The following is a 22,485-nucleotide window of genomic DNA, read 5'->3' on the forward strand; positions in this document are numbered from 1 at the left end:
TAGCCTCAGACTCACAGAGATCCACCTGCCTCTGCCTCCTGAGTGCAGGGATTAAAGGTGTGCACCACCACTGCCTGGCAAAATCAGTCTTTTTTCTTTGAAGCCGGATGCGTTTTGTCCAGATGTGTTTTTAGAGACAGTTAGACTTGGTTGTAATACACTACTCAGGGGACACCTTTGTGCCACTTGGTTTTCCCACCAGTTCTACTCCTGTGATGGTGAACTCTGCCTATGTTTATGTCTTTGGTATGTGTACACCACCCAGTGTCGGGGGGGGGGGGCACTTGCCACATTTGGATACTGATCACTTGAAATTTGGCTAGTTCAAATGGAGATGGGACGTGCTTATAAAACACACACCGGATTTCAAAGGCAGTGTGATGAATAGGATAAGCACCTCAGTAATGATTTTTAGCATTCTTTTTTGTTGAAATGATAATAGTTTTTATACTGGGTTAAACAAACTATGCTATTAACTCTAGTTGTTTTGTTTTTAATATGACTACTGAAAAACTGGAAGGCCCTGTGCCTTACATCTGTGGTGCATGTTGCATTTCTACAGGAGAGTTCTGATGGAGACCAGCTTCTCTTTTTAAAACGAAATCCTAGTTAAATAATTAAGATGATGTTTTAGGAGCATTAACTTTGGGTGTATTTTTATTTTATTTAAAATTTTGAATTTATTTTACCGTTTATTGTATGGATGTTTTGTCTGCTGTATGCCTAGTGACCATGGATGCCGGAAGAGGGCATCATATCTTCCAGAACTGGAGTTACACACAGTTGTGAACTGCCCATGTGGATGCTGGGAATTGAACCAAGGTCCTCTGGAAGAGCAGCCAGTGCTTGTAATGGCTGAGCTCCCCAGTATATTTTAATCTGTTGCCAGTCTAGGTTTTATTAACAGGAAAAGGAAGAACACCCCACATCCAAGTGAGAATACATTTTATATTACTTCACACAGATAATTATCCCCAGTGTTAGTACATTTTGTATTCTAGCAGACCACAGACTGGATGATTGATAATGAATAGAGAGTTTGTACATAGTTGCAGAGGCTGAGAAGGCCAAGGTCAAGGGACCACGTTTGTCAAGGGGCTTTTGGCTCTATAACAGTGTGACAATAAGCATTGTGTAACTAGAGAGCAAGAGAGGACAGAACGTGCCTTTATAGCAAACCTATTCCCTTCGAAAGAATTCATTTCTAAAGTAATGCGAATTCATCCATGACTCATAAAGGAGCTACCCCTGACTCTGGGATTGTTTCTCACACATGAACTTTGGGGACACATCCTCACTATTGCAATACATGAAAAACCCACTCAGATTTCCTATGATGCTATGGAGCTATTCAAAATGAAGTTAAGCAATTGTCCAAAGTCATACCACTCCCAAGAGTGGAGCCTGGCTTGAAAGGCAGGCAGGCTGCTCAAGCCTGGCCCTTTAGCCACAAACCTGATGGAACAAGGTGCACTGAGAAGCCATGCAAACCTGCCCAAGAAGGTACAAGCGCAGCTTAACTGGATGAAGCCTCTCACATAATCTCTCCATGTCTTAGTGGCGCCTCCTTCTAACTTTCATCAGCATGGCTGCACAGACACACACTTATTTGCAGCGATTTCAGCTTTAATGAAACCAGAATACAGAACATTTCTCTGACATCTGTTTTCAGTGTTGTGAAGTCAGCTCTATTCTCTGCCACTAATTATATTAACTATTTTTAGGGCAAACTGTCAGTGCACCATACTTATTCATGCTTCCTACATTCCCAATTTGTTTTCTTTAGCCATATCTATTTATATCTTAAGGGCTTTTTAAAGTGATGCCCTCATTCTGCCAGTGATAAGTTTGGGGCTTGTAATTAAGTTATAAAACACATTGGGATGGGGAATGACATGCCATGAGGGTATTACTGGTGGCTACTAGATTGCTTTTTGAATTCTGAATAAAAATTCATGTTAACACTTGGAATCAAAAAGTTGCAGATCAGGGAGGAACCTGAGATCCCCTACCTGTAGATTTTAGACCACAAACTTAGAAGCTCTGTGACCCTGTGATCCTGCTAGTGTAGCCTTTGTTAACTTCAGTTTCTTTCTCTATAAAATGAAAAACTAAGATGGACCTTCCAGAGTTTCTCGGTGGGTTAAACGAGGGTTTTAATTGTTTCTTGTCACTTTCATTCCACCATAGTAGTGACAGCTGTGATTTATTAACACTGCTATTTTACCATAATTTCCCCCAGATACCACCAAAGGTGTCTAATTTCTTCTGGCACACTTGGTCCAATTTCAACAGGTCATTCTGTCCTCTGTTCCCCACCCCCCAAGACTCATGAACCCTCCCCTTGGGTGGAGAGATCCTGGGTTAGAAGAAAACTCTACAGTTTCCTGCAGTAAGAAACACTTAGTCCCACAAGGGCTTATGTTTCCTGAGCCCCCTTCCCCTTTGGGTGGCTAGCCCTTCATGTCATATTGTGAAGTTGTGTTGCCACCAATGTGATGAAATGCAGTCACCACCTAAGTCAGGGGTAAAAGGCAGTGGACATTTTGTTGAGTATTTTTTGCTGTCTTGGTTGGGGTTCTGGTGCATTCATTTTTCAAAAAGAAATCACCAAATTTCACTGTCTCTGTGTTCCTTTATGCAACACTACAATTATTCTCTTCCCAACACTTTCTTCATCCCTCTGTTTGGGACACTCTCTTCAGGCCCAAGATATGTAGTCTGGCCCCTGCTAGATGCAGACTAAATGCTTAAGAACAATTCATTTCTCCCTCAGCAGCCATGTGGAACGTGGAGAGACAATGTATTTGTATGGTGTGTTTTGCTGTCGCCAGTCGGGGGCCCTCCTGGAGGCCAGCATGACACAAAGAAGCGTGGGTCCTTGTCATCCGGATGCTCACTGGCGTCATCCCTTCTTCCTGCCATTCCCAGCGTGTGTGTGTGGGGGGGTCCTCGTCGGTGTTTTGACCCTTCTCTGTCATGCGAACTGGAAAAAGATGACTGAAATAGGTCCCTTACTCCAGGCTACTTAATTTAGCGGTCCTGACACCTGTCGCCTAGCAACACTCGCCGGCCGGCGCCTAGTGCGCAGGCTCAGAACCTTTTCCCGCTCGGCCTCCCGGGCGCGCAGCTGTGACGCAAGCATTCCGCGACTTTCGGCAGTCACCGCACGCGTGGTGCCATGGCTTCCTCGGGGGTGGCGGGTGGGAGACAGGCCGAAGATCCACTGCAGCCGCCGCCGGAGCTACTGCCGGAGTCCAAGCCGCCGCCGCCGCCTCAGCCTCTACCGGTCGCCGCGCTCCCGCCGCCGGCGGCTCCGCGGCCGCAGTCCCCCTCAGGCGCCAAGGAGGAGAATTACTCCTTTTTACCGTTGGTTCACAATGTCATCAAATGGTAAGGGTCTAGGAGAGGTCAAGACACCAGCTTGCCCGGCCTCTGGTGTTGCTCGTTCGGTGCGAGCAGCCGAAGCCTGGCCTCTCTCTGGGCCACGCCCCATGTTCCCAGGGGGGCTCACAGTCGCCCTGTGAGTTCAGCAACCTCCCCAGGTCCTGAGAGTTACACTGTGCACCCAGGTGAAGCCCAGAGACCGAGCAGATTCGCAGGTTCCGCGGTGCAATCCTCTTGTTAGTATCCCAGCTCCCGCAGCGTCTTGGGGATGGCTCTCAAGTCCCTATACACATAGTCTGGAGGCATTTTTTTTGTTTGTTTTTCGGGATAGTGTTTCCCTGTGTAACAGCCCTAGCTGTCCTGGAACTCCCTTTGTAGACCAGGCTGGCCTAGAACTCACAGAGATCCGCCTGCCTCTGCCTCCCGAGTGCTGGGATTAAAGACGTGTGCCACCACGCCCGGCCATCTGAAGGCAATTTTATACATATATAGTTTTAATTTACCTGCATTTTGACTGTTCAAGTGTGGAATTTCCCACTTGTAGCATTATGTGGGCCCTGAAAAGTTTTCGAACATTGGTGGATTTTAGATGTTAAGATTCGAGAGTCTCACCTTGTACACTGTTCCCGTTTCAATGTTAGATAGCATCTTTGCCCGCGTGGCACTGTTACATACTATGGATGTATACTGGAAAGGAACCAGCGATTTGTCATCACAGGACTTACCAGTTAGAAGCAGAGAAAAACAAACATAATAGTCTATCATTTTTAAAATTGGAGAGGGAAGGGGTGATGCTAGAAAACATTTGAAACAAAGACACAGAAGTTGCTCCAGATGATTATGTCCCAGTGTTAACTACTCTAACGGAACATCCAAGGATGTGGGTGTCATGTTTTTGGCCCAACATCTCCAGTCTCCAAGATGGCTTACATTTTTTGTTGTTATCTCCATACATAGCTGTGTCAGTTCCAAGAGGTACACTGTTGTACAAGCATTCTCATCTCAAGTGTGCTTTGATAAACTTAGGTGGCGCAGGACAGTCACCCCCTGGGGCCCCTTGGTGCTGTCTGGATTCTTGGGAACGGTAAGAGAGAGGTGGATGGTTTGGTGGGTGAGAACACTTGCTGTGCAAGCGTGAGGACCTGAGCTTGAATCCCCAGCACCCCCATAGGAAGCCGGTCATGGCCGCTCATGCCTGGGGCCCCAGCATTTCAGGGCAGAGACAAACAGGTCTTGAGAGGTCTGGCCAGCCAGCCTGGTTGAAACCAGCCTGGCTGAAACTGTGAACTTCCCATTCATTAGGAGACCCTGTCTCAAGGCAATAAGGTGAAGAGTGACAGAAAAAGACACTTTCTTTCCCTACTTCAGCATGCCTACCTGCACACTCACAGGCATTCACAGACCCGAATAACAACTACCCCCTCCCCCCAAACACACATACAAGGCATACCATACATATAATAAACAAAAAGGAGTCTTGGTAACATGGGAGGTATAAAAGTTGCTGCTGGTGTATTAGGACATCTGTTGAAAGGGGGAATTTTATTTATGTATTTGTTGGTTTGAGACAGGGTTTTGCTACAAAGCCCAGACTGCCTTTGACCTTTTGATCCTCCTATCTTAGCTTCCTGAGTGCTGGGACTATAGGTGTGTACCATTACACCTAGCAACTGTGAATCTCTTAGTAGGAAGGAGTGTGCTTTAAAAATCACAGTAAAAGCCGGGCGGTGGTGGCGCACGCCTTTAATCCCAGCACTCGGGAGGCAGAGCCAGGCGGATCTTTGTGAGTTTGAGGCCAGCCTGGTCTACAGAGCGAGATCCAGGAAAGGCACAAAGCTACACAGAGAAACCCTGTCTCGAAAAACAAAAAAACAAAAAAAAAAATCACAGTAAAAATCACAGTATAGTAAATGCATAAACTAGTGACATCATTATTATCATTATCAAGCATTAGGCACTATCTGTAATTGTATATGCTGTACTTTTATACATCTGGCAATAATTACTGTTTTTTTTTTCCACAGTAGTGTGAGTGATGTATTCTGCTGCAGAGTTACCACAGCTACTGTGTTCCTAGGCACATTTTGGTTACATTATAACCTTTAGACTATTATTGTTTATATGATCTGCCATTGACCAGGTTATTCAGAGCTGACTGGATAGCCATAGGACACTAGGTGCAGACCCCTGAACTTGTAACTTCTGCTAAACCGTTAAATACTAAAAGTGAATTAAGACAAGATTACAGTACCAGTCATGTTTATGAACATTGGCATGCCCTTAGATGTTTCACTGATATGGAACTGCCATTTGGCCTAAAAATCTTAAAAGCCAGCTTCATTAGAATTGAGGCAGCCTAGGTCCCTTGCTGTGTGGTGGCTTGGTGCTTGCCTTAGTTAGGATTATTAGTGCTGTGATGAAACACTATGCCTAAAAGCAGATTGTGAAGGAAAGAGTTTATTTGGCTTACACTTCCATTATCACTGGAGGAAGTCAGAGCAGGAACCTAGAAGCAGGAGCTGATGAGGAGGCCATGGAGGAATGCTGCTTACTGGCTTGCTCCACATACCTTGCTCAACCTGCTTTCTTTTTCTTTCTTTCTTTTAGTTTTTGGAGACAGGATTTCTCTATATAGCCCTGGCTGTTTTGGAACCAGGCTAGCCTCCAGCTCAGAGATCCAACTGTGTTTGCCTCCCGAGTGCTGGGGTTAATAGTATGGGCTACCACGCCCAGCTTCAGTGTGCTTTCTTACTAGAATCTAGACCATCATCCTAGGGGTAGCTCACCCACAATGAATGGGCTGGGCCCTCCCGTATCAATCACAAATTCAAAAAATGCTTTATAGGCTTGTCTTTAGCTGATCTTGTGGAAGTATTTCCTCGGTTAAAGCTTCCTCTTCTCTGATGACCCTGGCTTGTGTCAAGTTGACATAAAACTAGCAGGCGCAGTGCTCATCTGCAACTTTTCAAATGATGGCAAAGCTTTGGTTCTCACGTTAGACTCTTGGCTTCAGACAACACGAACGTCCTGTTTGTGGGGTAAGGCATTCTGTCCCCTTTATGATAGCTTTTGGCAAATACGTTAGTGAGACAGAAGAGAGGGAGGTAAGCAAGTGAACAACAGCAAGCCCTCACCATCTCAGGCAGTGCTGGAGTATTGGGGTTATCCAGAGTAACCCAGATAGACACGGAAACATTAAAACACAGATGGGTGCCCATTCACCCATACTGCAGAGCAGATGCTCCCAAGCCAGCAGAGCACTTGGGTTGGTTGGGCCAGCCTTAGGGACAGGAAGTAAGATGTACCAAGAACATGCTATGAACTCAGGGTCTGAGTTCAAGTCTGTACTGAGGCTCGCCTTACTATCTTTGTAAATACTTAACCTTCCCAGGCTGTAATTTTCCTGTCTCTGTTCATCAGTAGATCCAAATGCTGGGCATAGTGGTGCACACCTTTCCTCCCAACACTCAAGAGACTGAGGCTGATCTCTGAATTTGAGACCAAACTGGTCTACAGGTCTAGTTCCAGGCCAGCTAGGAACAATAGGTTCAAACTACAGCTCTGTGGCTTATGGCTAGGTAGCCTTGGGCAGGTAACTCCACTTCTCATAGAACTGGGAGAACTCTAAGGTGCATGCCTATGAGAGATGACAGGTTGATCATGCCAGCTTGTCTAAAAGGATTTTATATTTTATGTTTATTTATTTAGCATAAGAAGAGGAAGGACAGGCAGTGGTTGCCGGAAAACAGCTGGCAGGGGCTAACTCACCTACTGACTCGGAAACAGCTGCTTTGACCATGCATGGCTTCCCTACTCCTCAGGGCCTATAGTGGTAGAAAGAAGGTAGTCTAAGAATGGGGAAGTCTCAGAAGGACACACCCACTGTCCTGACTCGCTCCCCTGCCCGAAGCAATCGGATAATACCCTTCTTCCATCCTGTGGACAGTGAAAATATTGCTCTGCTCAAGATTGATCCTTTACAAGGATAAGCCAGAGTCAGGGTGGGACACAGCATACTTCGGGGCTGGGAAGGAAAACCAGCTGGAAATGGGTTATGAGCCCCTCGGGCACCCCTGCAGTGTGGCTGCTAGCCTGGTGGAGAGTAAGGTACCCTCCTGGAGTGTCTGACCAGCTAAAGGGAAAAGACTGGGAAAGAAAAGGACCCCGGGGACAACAGCCTTCTTCAAGAAAAACCAGTTCCTCTCATCCTACAAGAGTGAAGATGTGTCATTCCTACTCAGCCTTTAGCAGCTCACGTGTAAGTGTGTGACTGGCAGCGCTGGCCACTAGCCACGTGAAAGAAACTGCAGTAAGCCAGGCGGTGGTGGTGCACGCCTTTAATCCCAGCACTCGGGAGGCAGAGCCAGGCGGATCTCTGTGAGTTCGAGGCCAGCCTGGTCTACAAAGTGAGTTCCAGGAAAGGTGCAAAACTACACAGAGAAACCCTGTCTCGAAAAACAAAAACAACAACAAAAAAACCAAACTTTTGGGGTTGGGGATTTAGCTCAGTGGTAGAGCGCTTGCCTAGCAAGCACAAGGCCCTGGGTTCGGTCCTCAGCTCTGAAAAAAAAAAAAAAAAGAAAAGAAACTGCAGTAAGAAAGACAGAGCCCCCAGGCGGAGGTGGCACACGTCTTTAATCCCAGCACTCAAGGTAGGATCTGAGTTCGAGGCCAGCCTGGTCTACAGAGCGAGTTCGAGGACAGCCAGGGCTATTACACAGAGAAGCCTTGTCTCCAGGGTGGGGAGAAAGAAAAGAAAAAAAGAAAGACAGGATCCAAGAGAAAGCAGTATGCTCAGAGAGGTCAGCTGGTACTGTCTCCATGATAAAAGGTAGGTCCAGTCTGAAAGCTCTGGGATACTGGGTGAGTTTTTAGGCAAGTGAGGGAAAGAGATTAGGACTATGGCAGGGACGGGAAGGAAGGGACTTAGGAAGCCTGGAGGGGCAGCTCATGGTGAGTGCTGCCACTGAGTTTGATATTCCAAGAGGGAGGAAGGTTGGGTAGACAAGCTGTGCACTCAGGACTCCTGAAGACACAGTGGCTCAGTGTGATGTGTTCAGCACAACCAAGGGAAGAGGGAGATTGGGGAGGAGCCAGGACACTGAGGGCAGCATTTCCTTTGGAGGGTAATCCATTTTGGAGGACTAAGCTGCCAGCAAATCTTACAGGCTGGGAGTCGGGGATGAGGACCACCCTAGTGGTCCAGGGTGGCTCTGCCAGGCCTGGATGCCTTGTTCTATGCTTCCCTCAGCAGTCCTTGAGCTGTGTGCCCCCACTTTTCTAGGATGAGTAAGGATGGAAGGTCTGAAGCAGAGGACATAGCCTTGTTCTAAAAAGCTCAGCATTAATTACATCATAAGGGGGTTTTAATTAACAAAAGGTGTTAACAGTTGCCACATATAACAAGTTGTGGCTGCTGGGAATGCCTTAAGTTTCTTCCCTGGGTTTATATACGTGTGTGTCTTTTCAGAAAGTCATAGAAATGGGGACCAGGCTGTCTTGTGCCATTTCCTTAGGCTGCTGTAGATTCCATCCTGTGCACATACAAAAGTCTGTCTCATTAAGGGAGCTGCAGAGAATCCCATCTGAGATGCAGCCGGTCTTCACATGGAGGCATTTTGGTATTTCATTTTTGCAGCACGCACCATGCTGGGATGAACAGCCCTTTGCTTGAGCTGGAGTGAGGTAATCCTCAGCCATGGAACAACTGAAGCAGGGACATGCAGTTTCTATTTTGACAGCTACTGCTCATTCGTCTTTTTAGCTGACTCCTCCAAACTTCAGATCAGGCTACTTCAGTTATCTTGAAAACTCTATTAACCTGAAATGGCCCATAAATCTGCCACCTGAGAAGCACTAAGACAGATTAAAGATAGATTCCATAGATGGACAGTAGGAAGTAATCTGTCTCCCAGTCCTCTCCACTGCCTCCCTCTCCCAGATCTGTGCATAATTCCACGTAGGACTGAGTCATCAGTCCTTGAAATGTTTCACCCAATGACTCTTAGTGCATATGTGCTCTGCTCCTGTAGTTGGAGTTGAAATGAGTACCTGGGTCTCACTTTCTCAGTGCATTCTCTGTAGTCTCCAGGAGAAATTTCTAGTGATGTGGTATGTGAATATAACATTCCAGTCACTATTAGCAAAGTTGGAAAGAATGCATCGATTTATGCTTCTGTTAACCAGTGTATTTCTCTTTCCCCCATACCCCTGCTGTTACCATTAAACTTTTAGCTGGCTAGTCTGATAGATAGGTCAGAAATGATAGTTGATTGGTATATTGTATTATTTTCATTTTCAGTATATCATCTTTTTCATATGCAATTTTAATTTGTTTGTTTTGAGACAAGGTCTCACTATGTAGCTCTGGCTGGCCTGGAACTCACTATGTAGACCAGGCTAGCCTTGGACTCAGAGCTCCACCTGCTTCTGCCTCCTGAGTGCTGGATTAAAAGGTGTGCACCATCATGCCTGGCTTGCAGTTTTAATTTTCTGTTGCTGTTGTTGTTTTTTGTGCCCTTCCCTGCTAGTTTCCTGGGCTTCTATTGAGCTGTACTTCTCATTTCTGCCTTTCAGATGTAAATTCCCAGGTTGTTGACTCTTCTTTCAGTTTCGGTAATGGTCATGGTGATTTTTTTTCCTACTTCAAATCATGATTTCATATAGTCAGATTTGCTCAGCTTTTCCTTCACAGCTTCTTGAGTGTGAGTCTGTGTTTGTTCTTTTTCTTGTCATGTGACAAAACCCTACAGGGTAGAAACCCTACCAGAGGATGTCTGTTTTGGCTCACTGAGAGTGTTTGTCCATCATGATGGAGAGTTTGGCAAAACACAGTTGCATCTATCCATCATGATGGCCAGGAAGTAGAGAGAAGGCAAGGAAGGGGCCAGGGAGGGACAAAATACTCCCCAAGGACATGCTCCCAGTGTCCTAATTCTTTCAGCTTTGTTCCCTGCACCCCGAAGTTTCTAGAACTTTCCATTAATAGTGTCACTAAGTGCTTAAAATATTAGCCTGTAGGAGACATTTTGTATCAAACCTAACAGAATCTTGCTTAGAAAGGCCTTGGAAAGCTGGGCGCGGTGGCACACGCCTTTAATCCCAGCACTCGGGAGGCAGAGTCAGGCGGATCTCTGTGAGTTCAGGCCAGCCTGGTCTACAGAGTAAGATCCAGGACAGACTCCAAAGCTACACAGAGGAACCCTGTCTCGAAAAACAAAACAAAAAAAAAAAAAAGGGAAGAAAGGCCTTGGAACTCACTCTGTAGAGCAGGCTAGCCTCGAACTCACAGAGATCCGCCTGCCTCTGCTTCCCGAGTGCTGGGATTAAAGGCGTTCACCACCACTTCTTTTTTTTTTTTTTTTTTTTTTTTTTTGGTTTTTCGAGACAGGGTTTCTCTGTATAGCTTTGCGCCTTTCCTGGAACTCACTTGGTAGCCCAGGCTGGCCTCAAACTCACAGAGATCCGCCTGGCTCTGCCTCCTGAGTGCTGGGATTACAGGCGTGCGCCACCACCGCCCGGCTTCACCACCACTTCTTAACTAGTCTCTTTGTCTTTGAAGTCTCTCCAATTCATTCTGTGGGCGTTATCAGGTTCATTTTTCTCTGCCCAAAATTTTCTGGAGTATTGTACACTACAGTACCTCTGTACTGACACTCAGGAGACTGAGTTAAGGGAGATCTCGTTTGAGGCTAGCCTGGGCTACATGGTGAGACCATGCCTTTAAAAAATGCTTCACTCGGTTCCCTTTTCCTAAATTGAGCCCAGACTTTTAGCCTTTTATTCAGGGGTCACAGCAGACCACATCGTATGCCCTGACTGGACAAGCTGCCACTGCAGAGCTGGGTAGTTAGATGTGTCGTTAACTGGGCAGAGCACTCATGGAACCTGTGTATCTTTAAGACTTACCTAGAGGCCACTCCTATACTCAGGGGCCAGAACTCTCCACTGCACCCTGTGACTCCGCCGGGTACCTGGAAACTGTAGCTGAAACAGCCCTGCTTAGATAGAGTTGGAGTCCAAATATTGGCTTTGCGCCCATCATCTTTCCCATAGTTGAGTGAACAATTATGTGAACTACATGTTTACTAGGCCTGGTGGTGCAACCTTGTGATCCCAGCCACTGGGGAGGCTTGGGTAAGAGGATTGTGAGTTCAAGGCCTACCTAGGCAGTAGAAATTGAAGAGGACTGAGGATGTAACTTAGTGGTTCAGTGCTTGTCTGTCAATCATGAAGCCCTAGATTCAATGCCAGTGCTAGAATTTACAGGCTGTATACTTATTATTGTGAGACAGGGTTTCTCTATGTATCCCTGGCTGTCCTGGAACTACTGTATAGATTAGGCTGGCCTTGAACTCATAGAGAAGTGCCTGCCTCTGCCTCTCAAGTGCTGAGATAAAGGTATGTGCCACTACACCTGGCCTGTTTTTTGAAGTTTGAAAGAATGAGGAGAGGAAATGCTTGTAAGAACTATTATTAACCCCACTCTTTGAGGCCCCTCTTTTTATATAGTAAAGCTACAAAGGGCATAGACAAGAAAGGAGGAATAAAGAAAGCATGGTCTTCAAATTCAGCTTGTCTCATCTGAGACTGAAACTAAGCATCCGAGCCTACCAATTCTGAAGTGAGGTGTCCCTACCTGGATGCCGCTTTTTGGTCCACCCAGTTAGTAAGTCTGTTGATTTGAGTACTTAAGCAATGTGGCTTTAATTAAATGTCATACTTTTGTCAGATGTCTTAGGTTGCTAGTGGGTACAGGAGAGCCATTCTTGTTGACCCAGCACAGGGAGTTCAAGTGACGAGCGCAAGCATCCCTCCCGCCTGCTCATGGCAGGTCAGCAAGACCTCTATTATGGGAACAGGGTGTTGCTGACCTGCCTCTTCCCACACACAGGCTCCTTGCCAGCTGAGGCCTGCTGGGCTGTGTAGGAAGTGCCCTACAGACCATGTCTGGGATTCACAGTTCGCTGCTGTGTGTCCACTGTGTCCATCCAGTGCCCACTCCTTCCGCTGTGTCCTGGAGCAGAAAGGGTGCCATTAGAGCCTGTCTGGAGACTGCTTGGAAAAGCTGCATCCTGGCCTCTACCTCTGTTCTTTTCAGACTCACAGTAGAACTACCCAGGCCCTGATGGCCTTCATAGGGCGGTTTCCCCAGCAGAAAAGACAGTAAAAAAAAGCTGCCTGGGAAGGGGTCCAGGGAAGAGTAAGTTAAGAGTGCTCTCCTGGTGGGCTCCTTCACAGTTGAATTTGCCAAAGTATGGGTATGTTGGGGTGGAGAGCCACCCCCAGCTCATGTAGTGACCTGCCCAGACTTGGATTTCTAAAGGTGGGTGGGACAGAGAGATTAGGAGGAGGGGAGGACTTGGGTGTCTAAGAAGCAGTGGCCGTGGTTGTCTGAAGTGTATTGGGGAGGGGAGTTGGCTGGACACCTGGCTAGGAGAATTGGAGAGGGCCACCTTAGGGTGTGGGGGCTGCTGTCCCCTTGTAGATGCAGACAGAGGCAGGCAGATGGCATTTCCACTGTGGATGCTTGCAGGCTCCCCAGACTCTGGGAGAAAATCTGGATGCTGGAGGAGGAGCTAGACTTGGAAAAGAGGGCTGTGGGAGTTAGTTGCTGGGAGTGAGGGAACAAGCCCACAGGCATGCTGTAAAGCAGTTTTTTCAAACTTCTCTAAGGAACAGAGTCTTCTGTAAGTGATCACTAAGAAATTGAAAACATCTGCAATCCTGTGGCAAGTGAAAGCTAGTGTGGGAAGTCCAAAGCCACTGTACCAACGACCTGGTGGATGTTGGCAGAACTACAGAGAAAACCAGATCACTGCTAGGCAGGAAGTAGCCACTAATAGCCAGATAAGATTGCTCACAGTTGGGAGAGACAGCCATGAGTTTTGAGGAGATACGTGTTTATGTTTAGGAAGGAGTCTTCCTGTGCTGCCTGGACTGGCCTCCAACTTGGTCTTCCTGCCTCAGTTTCCCAAGAAACTGGGATTATAGGTGTGTGGTGTTGTGCTCAGAGGGTATTCTGGCAATATATGTGAAAAATTATATAAAGCCTTTGACCCAGAATTCTCCCTGGTAAGACATTATCTTTCCAGAATACTTGCACAGTTATACAAAGATGCAGATATACGATGTCCATTGCCATTTTGATGAATTACAGGCATTCCAGATAATGGCCCATAAATATTTTCACAATATAATCAAATGCGTATTAATGTGGAAAGACCTCCAATATGGATTAAGTGAAAAGACAAGAATGGGAACCATATTTGATGTGCTTCTGTCAGAATAACCAAAGTTACACATGGTAGTATGTATTTTGAGGTGATCTACAACAGTTTACATCATAAGCTAACACAGGTGTCTCTGAGACTGGGACTGAAGGGACTTCCCTTTTCCAAGCCTTAATATCTATCACTTTGAATTTCTTGCCTCTGTATCTACTAATATTTAAGAGAAACATTTGACTGGGACGTGAAAGCCTCTGGAGTCGGTACACTGGAGTTGGTACAGTGGAAGGAAAGGCTGTGGACAGAGAGGACTGAGCAGGGATGGGCATGCTTCTGAGGAGGGCAAAAGTTTGTTGGAGGAAGACGTAGGTAGCAGGTCAGGTTACCGGAGGTGAGGAGAGTGACTGTCCAGTTTGAGAGGAGGTTGGCCTGCTGACCCATGACCTCCTCTTGTTTCTGCATTGCTGGAGGACACACTGTACACTTGTTGCCAGTTTGTTTCTGTGCCAAAAAGAAATTGGGGGAAATCGGCGTGTTCTGAGATGCACCCATTGTTCCTAGGCTTTTGTTCAAGAGCCTGGGACTTGTACCTAAATGCCTGTGCGGCTGCTAAAAGGATGCCCTGCTCTTCGTGCCCCCATGGCCGTAGTATTTCTGCCCACCCTTTGAGAAAGCACAGGAGGTGGACGTGGTGCTCTAACTTTGTCCTCGTTTGGATGATTTCCATCGTTCCTGACCTAGTCTCTCTCTTCCCTTCTAAAGTTGGATGGTGACTAACGCTGAGCACAAAGGCAGGCCCATTTAGCGCTTTCGACTTTTATTCCCTCACTGTCGAGCCTGACCCTTTTCTTTAGGCCTGGGGATTTCACTATTTCACAGTCATCCTTCCATAGCAGGTTCCCTCTTGGTTTGAGCAGGTTCCTGAATAGAGTGTTTTCCTCACCCCAGGACTTCTGTGCTGTTTACCACTACCAACTAGGGCAGGTGAAGAGCCCGCTGCAGAGGCCTGCAGCCTGTCTCCTCTCCAGGCGCCTTTCTCCGCGCTTCTCTTTCTTTCCTGAAGTCTACCCCCTCCCCCAAAGTTCACCCGGTAAAGAATGGGTCTATTGAGTTTGGAGAGTTTCAGAAGTGAGCATCTTACACATGGCCCACATTTGGCTTTCTAGATTAGAATTTCTTCGGGGCTGGTTAGGTTTGTTTCAGGAACAGTATTACTATAAACCTCCTTCCATGTTTTAATTATGTGTTTTGTTGTTTGCTTTTACTGTATGTTTCTAGACTTGCAATGTGAACCAGTTTTCTTAAAAGAGGATTTTAAATTCTGACAAGATTTCTGTGTGTAACAGCTCTGGCTGTCCTGGAACTCGATTTGTAGACCAAGCTGTCCTTGAACCCACAGAGATCCTCCTGCCTCTGCCTCCCAAGTGCTGGGATTAAAGGTGTGCACCACCGCCCGGCTGTTAGGGTTTTTGTTCTTGTTTTGCTTTTGCTTTGGTGGCAGGAGTGGGGATCTCTGAGTGGGTCACAGCTATGAAAGGACATGAATGATCCACCTTCACAAGGAACTTGACCCAGAAGAAGGCATTTGCAGAACCACGGTAGAAGAGAAGGCCTGTGTGCTGAGAACTTGCAGTGACTTGTAGCTGAGTTAAATTGATGAGTAGCTCGATGGGAATTCGTCTTTATGTTAACTAAAGCCTAAGCCAGCATCACACCCCAGTGAAATGAAGGTCCGGCTAACTCAGTCTCCTGGCTGGCCTAGAAATGGCTGAGGTCAGGTGGAGTGGAGCATGCCAGCAAGTCTGTTGTTCTTTGTTTGGGGTAGCAGGCAGCTGGTGACTGGTCCTGGTGTGTTCATTAGCGTGCTGTGGCCCTGCTCTCCAGCCAGTCACTCTTTGGACAAGTGGTGTTTTGAAAACTTCGTTTGGTGTATTGTGGTGGGTGCATGTGTATGGTTGGGGAGGCCAGAGGAGGGCACTCTGGATGCCCTGCGCTCTTTTCCCTGTATTCCCTTGCACAGAACCTGAGCCTTGCTGCTTTAGCCCGTTGGCTTCTGAGATCTGCCTGTTTCTATACCCCACCCCCAACCTGTGCCCCTCTGCTTGTACATGGGTGATGTGACTCCAAACTCACCTTGTCCTACTTGGGCAAGCATTCTTTAGCCACAGTTGTTTCCTGAGTGTACTGCCCTGTGTATAGGGCCAGGCCAGCGAGACACCCGTGATGAAGCAGGCTCAGTCCCTGCCTCAGTGGGCAGAGAGTTTAAGTACCTGATTTGTCAACTGTGCTAGTCAAGGGACTGTTGGATGATCTAACTTAAAGCTAAAGAAAAAACCAGAGGCCAATCCCTCTCTTCTGGGGTCGGCAACCTAGTCGGGGGCACACATGTCAAACAATATTCTGAAAGGTATCAGAGGGTGTAGAACAAGGAAGCCCATGTGGAGATGAGCTGCACGTGCTAATAACTGACTGCCTTCTGCTCCCCCTGCCGCCCATAGCATGGACAAGGACAGCCCAGATCTCCACCAGGACCTGAATGCTCTCAAAACAAAGTTCCAGGAGATGCGGAAGCTCATAGGCACCATGCCCGGCATCCACGTGAGCCCTGAGCAGCAACAGCAGCAGCTTCACAGCCTCCGGGAGCAAGTCAGGACCAAGAATGAGCTTCTGCAGAAGTACAAGAGCCTCTGCATGTTTGAGATCCCCAAGGAGTAGGGCCTGCTCCCAGGACAGCTGCCAAGGGACTGAAAGCTTCACCCGGTCCTGTCCAGCTCCTTGGGAGCCCCCCTCTAAACTGTGAGGCCACATGTGGCTGGTGGGGAGCCTCAGTGGCTGTACTCAGCCTTGACTAGCTATGCCCCAGCCCCATCAGCAGATCTAGAGGGCACAGGAGGAGAGGAGGACGTGTTTCCTTCTTTCCCTCGGCTCCTCCCGCTCCCGATACCATCAGTGGGTATCAGGTACATACTGTTCCCGTTAACAGCAGTTTCATGAAGCATTTGCATAGAATTTGTGGGGTAAATTAGGCCTGCACTCAGATGGCATGAATTTAATATAATTAAAGAAGGCTAGGAGAGTGTGAGCGTTGTTTTGAAAGGCCAGAGGGTGGGTGGCTTCTCCCCGCCCAACAGTTCACTTCCTTTTTTGTTTGAGCTCCTGAATGAAACTGTATCTCCGGGGAGTCTGCCCAGAGTCCTGCCAGCCACCAACTCCAGTTTCCAGCCTCCTGCATACTAACCTGACAGGCTCTTGCTCCCTTTATCTCCATCACTCCGGGCAGTGCTCAGAATAGCCAAAGCACTGCTTGCCTGGGGCCCTTTGTTCTTCCCACGCTGGCTCAAAGAGGCTGTTAAGTAAGCAGCTCTGCCCTGATTCATAGGCCCTGGCTTACAGCGTCATCTCCCCTCTAGCCAAGGAGTCAGCCACATTCGCTACCCTGCACATGGTCCCTGCACACTTCTGGTTTGAAGCAGAGTGGTTGGAAGGGGTAATCGGGTGGTTCCTCAGCCATGGGTGTGTGTGGTCTGAGTTAGGTCTGAAGGGCAGGGGTAGCTAAGCCTGGGGGTTCCATAGCTGTGTTGTAGAGTGTGCCCAGCTAGTCCCAGGTGGAACACTGTGTTCTCTCCCTCCCAGGCTGTTACACTGAGGGCAGGGTGGCCCTTTCTCTCTTGGGAGTAAGGTGAGAGTACCCAGTATTCTTTGGATCTTGAAATGAGCACAGCCTGGGCTGACCAGTTAGGACTTAGCAGGTGCCTGCCAAGTGGCCTTGTTGGCAGGAGTGCTGGCTGGACTGTTTTTAGCAGGGTTCTGTCCAAGATGCCTCACAGTTGGGCCCTGGGATGTGTGTAAGAGGGTGCTGAGTTCCAGTCATTTGGGCAGAAAAGAGGGCTCTGAATTTGAGTGGAGGGTGCCAATTAAGCCACATCTACCGTGGAACTGTTATTTAACTGAATCAGTTATTTTCTAGAAAGTATGAGCAGTAGGTGAGCCAGTTTTAAGGCTCTGCCCAGTTTCTGTGAAGCACAGAGCACACGAAATGCAGGAGCTTCAGAACCTCCCATAGGCGGAGAGAAGGGCTCCTCAGAGGCTGGAGGGAGATGGAGTCTTCTCTGCTCCAGTGTGCCGACCTGCCACGTTTTCAGACATGTAATTAAAGTATGCTCTGATCCCAGGACACATGGTTTGCCTCTGTCTCTTTTCTTCCCCTAGCAGTGCTAGGTGTCAGACCCCAGGATTTCAGGTTTTATGACGCAGAATTAGAATGGACTGTTGATGGGTAGTGTAGAAGCAAGATGGCTGTTCCTTCCTTCACCCAGCACGTGCATTCTGCCATCCATTGTTGAGAAGTGAGTGCTTTCCTGTGATTTGAGTGGTACAGTTCCTTGGAAGTGGCCCTTCCCGAAGCAGGGCTGAAGCCTCCCACCCCAGGACAGTCCTGAGCATCCCTTGAAGCTCCAGACCCTCTTGAAAACCACCAAGTACCTGGCTCATGGGGTGCAGCAGTTGTGCTGATCCTGAGATACCATGCTGATCCCCACACAGTGCCTGTTTCTCAGCTGCAGAATTGGAGGCTTGGAAGGTGACACTTGCCCTAAGTTGACATCAGGAGTGGCAAGGAGATCTGGGTCACAAGCCATGAGCCCTTACCACAGAGGGAGACAGCAAAATGCAGAGGAGATGGGTCTCACCTGGTGAGTGCTTTAGGGAGCTACACTGCAGGCTGTGGCACTTTACTAGGTCCTGCAAGCAACCCTGGGGCAGGGGGCAAGTGTCTAGTATTGGCGGCTTCCCAGGTACCCTCTCGGACTCAGGCTCCTGATTTGTGATTAGGATCAGAGCTTCCAGAGTGACGGCTTTCTGTAGCCTGCCATGATTGAGTAACTGGCCCTGTGGAAGAGGAATACGAATATATCTCCAGAAATGAGGCCCTCTGTGACAGGCCAGGATAGGCAAAGAGTGGACAGAGAAAGCCAGAAAGGTCTAGAGCACATCCCAGAAGGCAAGGTCCCGTCCCAGTTCTGTTTGGCCACTGTCACTGAGGCGGGAACCCAGTTCCCTAAAAGCAAGAGCAAAGGAAACATTTTCAATTTTTAAAATTATTTTATTTTAAATAAAAAAATAATAAAGACCTCACACAATAGAAATGTAGAGATTTTGTTCATGTCATGTTGACACTGGAACTAAAAGTGCAAGTTTTGTGTTTTTTCTTTGAGCAATTCCACACACACATGTAAACAAATCTCTTGCCTATGATTAAACCCCCCCATCTTGCGCCAAAGTTTCCAGTTTGCGGAGGGCTGAAGTGGCTGACAGCTGTCATGGCGACACCAATCACAGACAGGATAATGCCTTGTTGGTCCTGGCCCTTCAGCAGGCAGGACAGATACTTGAAGTCTCACAGGCTGATGAACTTCACACACTCTCATTCTCAAGTCTGAGAAAAAAGCCAAGTACCTCTGCTGGGTCCTGGCATCCCACAAGTGCGGGCAGGCACCAGCGGGGGGGTATCAGTGGCTAGAGAGTCCAGTCTTAGCCAGTTCTCTTTCCTTTCCCAACAGATGACTGTCCCTTATTGGTCTGGCAGCGTCTCCCGGTACACAGGGCTAGGTCGCAGGGAGCGAGGGAGAAGGCCAGTTGGCACCCTCGTGGCACGGAGCGCGCGGGCTAGCCCGGGAATCCGATTTGACTTTTGAACAAAAAAGGTCCTCAGGTTGTGTGGCCGATGCTGGGGGCACCTAACTGATGACACAGCGCTCCTTGTCCTTGGCCTGGCTGCCGACATTGGTCTTTTCACGAATGTACATGAGGTCGCTGTGCACGCTAGGTCTGCGCGCAAAGGGCGCCAAGATTCCAAAGGCGTCTCCGTGGTCGCCGCCGCCGCCGCTGCCTGCACGCAGAAGCTTCTTGTTCCTCAGAGCCTTTTTGTGCAGCACGTCGCAGTACTGCACGGACACCTTGCGGTGCAAGTCGGGGCTCATCTCGCTCGGCAGCTTGGCCATGGCAAAGAGTGCACGGAACATCTGGTCCAGGCTGCTGTTCTTCTTGGCCGAGATCTCGAAGTAGGCACAACGCTGAGGGTCGTCGCCCACCAGCTGCTCAATCTCCCGCTGCTCCACTTCGCGGTAGAAGTCCCGGTCCCCTTTGTTACCGCAAATGACCAGGGGCACGTCCACATTTTCGTTGGTTTTGTTCTTGAGACACGCCTTGGTGTCCAGAATCTGCTGTTTGAGCCTTTGCACCTCCTCGAATGAGTCGCGGTTGTCCAAGCTGAACACCAGAATGAAAACGTCTCCTATAGGGAAATGAGTGGGAAAGGTGAGGGCGGTTGTCAGGAGTTAAACAGCGTACAGCCCCGGCTCCATGCTCGACACACCAGTCCCCCAACCCCAAGACTCCGACCTCAGGGTCCCAGCCGGCCCCCCAACTCACCTGTGAGGATGGAGAGGCGCCGCATGGCAGGGAATGGATGATTGCCGGACGTGTCCAGTATGTCCAACTGGTAGACCTCGCCGCGGATCGAGTAAAACTTTCGGTGGAAGTCCTCAATGGTAGGGGTGTAGGCGTCCTCGAAGCGGCCCGTGAGGAAGCGCGATACGATGGCGGTCTTGCCTACCTTGGATGAGCCGAGGATGACCATCCGGTAGCAGTTCTTGGCAGGGATACTCAGCTCAGAGTCGCTTGGGCACATCTTCTTGATCATCGCGGCCAGTTTCATTGGGCAGAGAGACCCCGGGGGCAGATGGGGGGCCGAGAGAAGGCAGAGGCTCGGGAGTGGTGGAAGGGCTTGGCTTCAGGACCGCTCGAGCTTGGCTGGGCGCTTGGAGACAGCGAGCTCTGGCTTTCAGCGCCCGACACCGCCCTTATATGCAGCCGGCCGAAGCGCCCGGGCTGGCGCCTCCCAGCCAAGGTGCGTCACGTCCCGCCCCTGGGCGCGCCCTGCTCCTCCCAGACACAGCGACCTCCGCCTTGGAGCCTGCGGCTCCGCTCCAGCCCTACGTGCGCTGGGAGGAAAACTAACTCCAAACTACCGCAATGCGAGGATCTGGCGCTTCCCAGCTTCGGCCGCAGGGGTCCTGGCCGTGCGGGTGACTCTCTGACCTCTGGGATCCCCATTCTCTCAACACCAATGTGCGGACACTCAATTTCCTTGGGCCACGGTTTCCCAGAAAATATGATTTGGTGATAACAACGTGTTTGCTGGGCATTTGCCCCAGCGCCAGCCCCTTAGGTACCCGGGTCCGTGCCAACTTTCCGGGCGTTGTGTTCGGGTGTTTTGGGGTTTTTCTGCGCTAAGGTTCCGCGCTTTGCGCTTCTGCCACCAGAGGGAAGCAAAGAGCCCCACGGGCACGCTGGGAGGCCGAAAGTTGTGGCAAGGAGAGGCGCTGTAAGGTGTAAGGCAGGAAGCCAACTGAAACCGACCTCCTCCGACTCCTGCGTTCTATTCTCCTAACTAGAGATAATCTGGTCTGTGGGGACCTCAGCAAGGGACAGCTACCATTATCTGTCCTTGACAACATACTTAGAGACACTCCCTTGAAAGAAAAAAAATCAATCCTAGGACTGCATCCCCCTACCGTCTTCTCTTATGGCTTTCTGGCTTTTTCTCTCTTGTGAGCCAATCATCTCATTTGGCATTGAGGGAGCTGAGTGGGGCTTGAGAGCACGGCCTTCTCCGTAGCTTAGTTTCCCTTTCTGGAAGATGACATTGGTTCCTTGATTGTGAAATTATAAATGCAAACACTTTCCAAGATCCAGGCCTGGTCAGAACAATAGAAGTATACAGTACCAGGGAGGCGGCCCAAAGAGGAAGCCAGCAGCAGGTTGATCAGTAACGAGGACTGAGTAGCGCTTGGGGAGAAATAGGATGTGTTGGCTGCTTGTAACTGGTGATGATGAAGTCAAGCTGTTGTTTCATTCTGGTTGACCTTGTCTGATTAGGAGAAGCCCAGAGACCCACCAGCTGACAGATGCCACTCACCCAAGCAGGTAGTCTTTGTGCCCCAGGAGCAGGGCTAAGTCATTCCCACCTGCTGAGATATTTGCATAGTGCCCCCAAGGTTTTCATCCCTTCCTTATGACCCAGGATCTCAGCAGCAGCTCAGCCTCTGTAGAGCAGCAGCAGCAGGGTCCTGCTGGGCGCTACATGGCCTGGGGGTGTTGATTTGGTGGTCCTGGTCCTGTGATAATACCCTCCCTGGAGACAGAGAAGCAGCACTCTGTACTTCGCAGATGAAGAAACTAAAGCTCAAAGAAGCAAGCTGCTTACCTAGCAAGCAGGCCTGGGGCTTGGGCCACCTGGTTCTCATTGTCCCGTCTACACCTCTGCTTGTGCCCCCCACAACAGTGCCCACTAGAGAGGCTGCTGTAATTGTCTGGCCCATTTCAGTCCAGCAGGACATCCATATTCATTCCCCTTCCCTCCCGGGCTGCTTCAACATCCATAGCCATTGAGTAACCCGGGCCTCATCGGCTGGATCTAGGACAGGCCAGGTGGGGTGAGTCCTTCGCCACTCTCGGTTCTTGCCCCTGCCGATGCTCCCCTCCCTTCTCCATCTGGGGTGTCTGTCCTCATCTGTGAGAAGGACCTGAGCCCAAGCCAAGCACAGGACTGCTATGTATGTACAGGGTGCTCGCTGCAGGAAGGGGCCACTCAAGGCGGCAAGTGAGGGCCGCTCACCCCAGACCGAGGAGGCCCTTTGCCTTTGCCTCCGGAAGGCATTGTGTGGAAGGCTGGGGCCCTGACTCACGATGGCCAGAGCCAATGTCACCATTCCCCTGGGTCTCCAGTCCCAGGAGATCCAAGGGATAAGAATAGAAGGGTGGGTGAGCCCGGCAGTGGGAGAGCACACCTTCAATCCCAGCACACGGC

General features: G+C 49.1%; 2 protein-coding genes across 2 annotated transcripts; one reads left to right on the plus strand and one right to left on the minus strand.

Annotated features, from left to right (window-relative positions):
• The first annotated feature begins 3,100 nt into the window (after positions 1-3,100).
• On the plus strand, positions 3,101-17,245 carry Med9 (mediator complex subunit 9). The gene is made up of 2 exons (XM_059270796.1): positions 3,101-3,393; positions 16,115-17,245. Exons 1-2 carry the CDS (start codon positions 3,182-3,184, stop codon positions 16,329-16,331), a joined length of 429 nt encoding a protein of 142 aa, XP_059126779.1. The 5' UTR covers positions 3,101-3,181; the 3' UTR covers positions 16,332-17,245.
• Positions 17,246-18,723: 1,478 nt separating this feature from the next.
• Rasd1 (ras related dexamethasone induced 1) lies at positions 18,724-20,563 on the minus strand. Its single transcript, XM_059269377.1, has 2 exons — positions 20,046-20,563; positions 18,724-19,908 (listed from the first exon to the last, which is right to left on the minus strand). Exons 1-2 carry the CDS (start codon positions 20,329-20,331, stop codon positions 19,352-19,354), a joined length of 843 nt encoding a protein of 280 aa, XP_059125360.1. The 5' UTR covers positions 20,332-20,563; the 3' UTR covers positions 18,724-19,351.
• Between the last annotated feature and the right edge of the window lie 1,922 nt (positions 20,564-22,485).

This window comes from Peromyscus eremicus, chromosome 8a, assembly GCF_949786415.1.
Source record: "Peromyscus eremicus chromosome 8a, PerEre_H2_v1, whole genome shotgun sequence".
In the NCBI taxonomy this organism is placed as follows: domain Eukaryota; kingdom Metazoa; phylum Chordata; class Mammalia; order Rodentia; family Cricetidae; genus Peromyscus; species Peromyscus eremicus.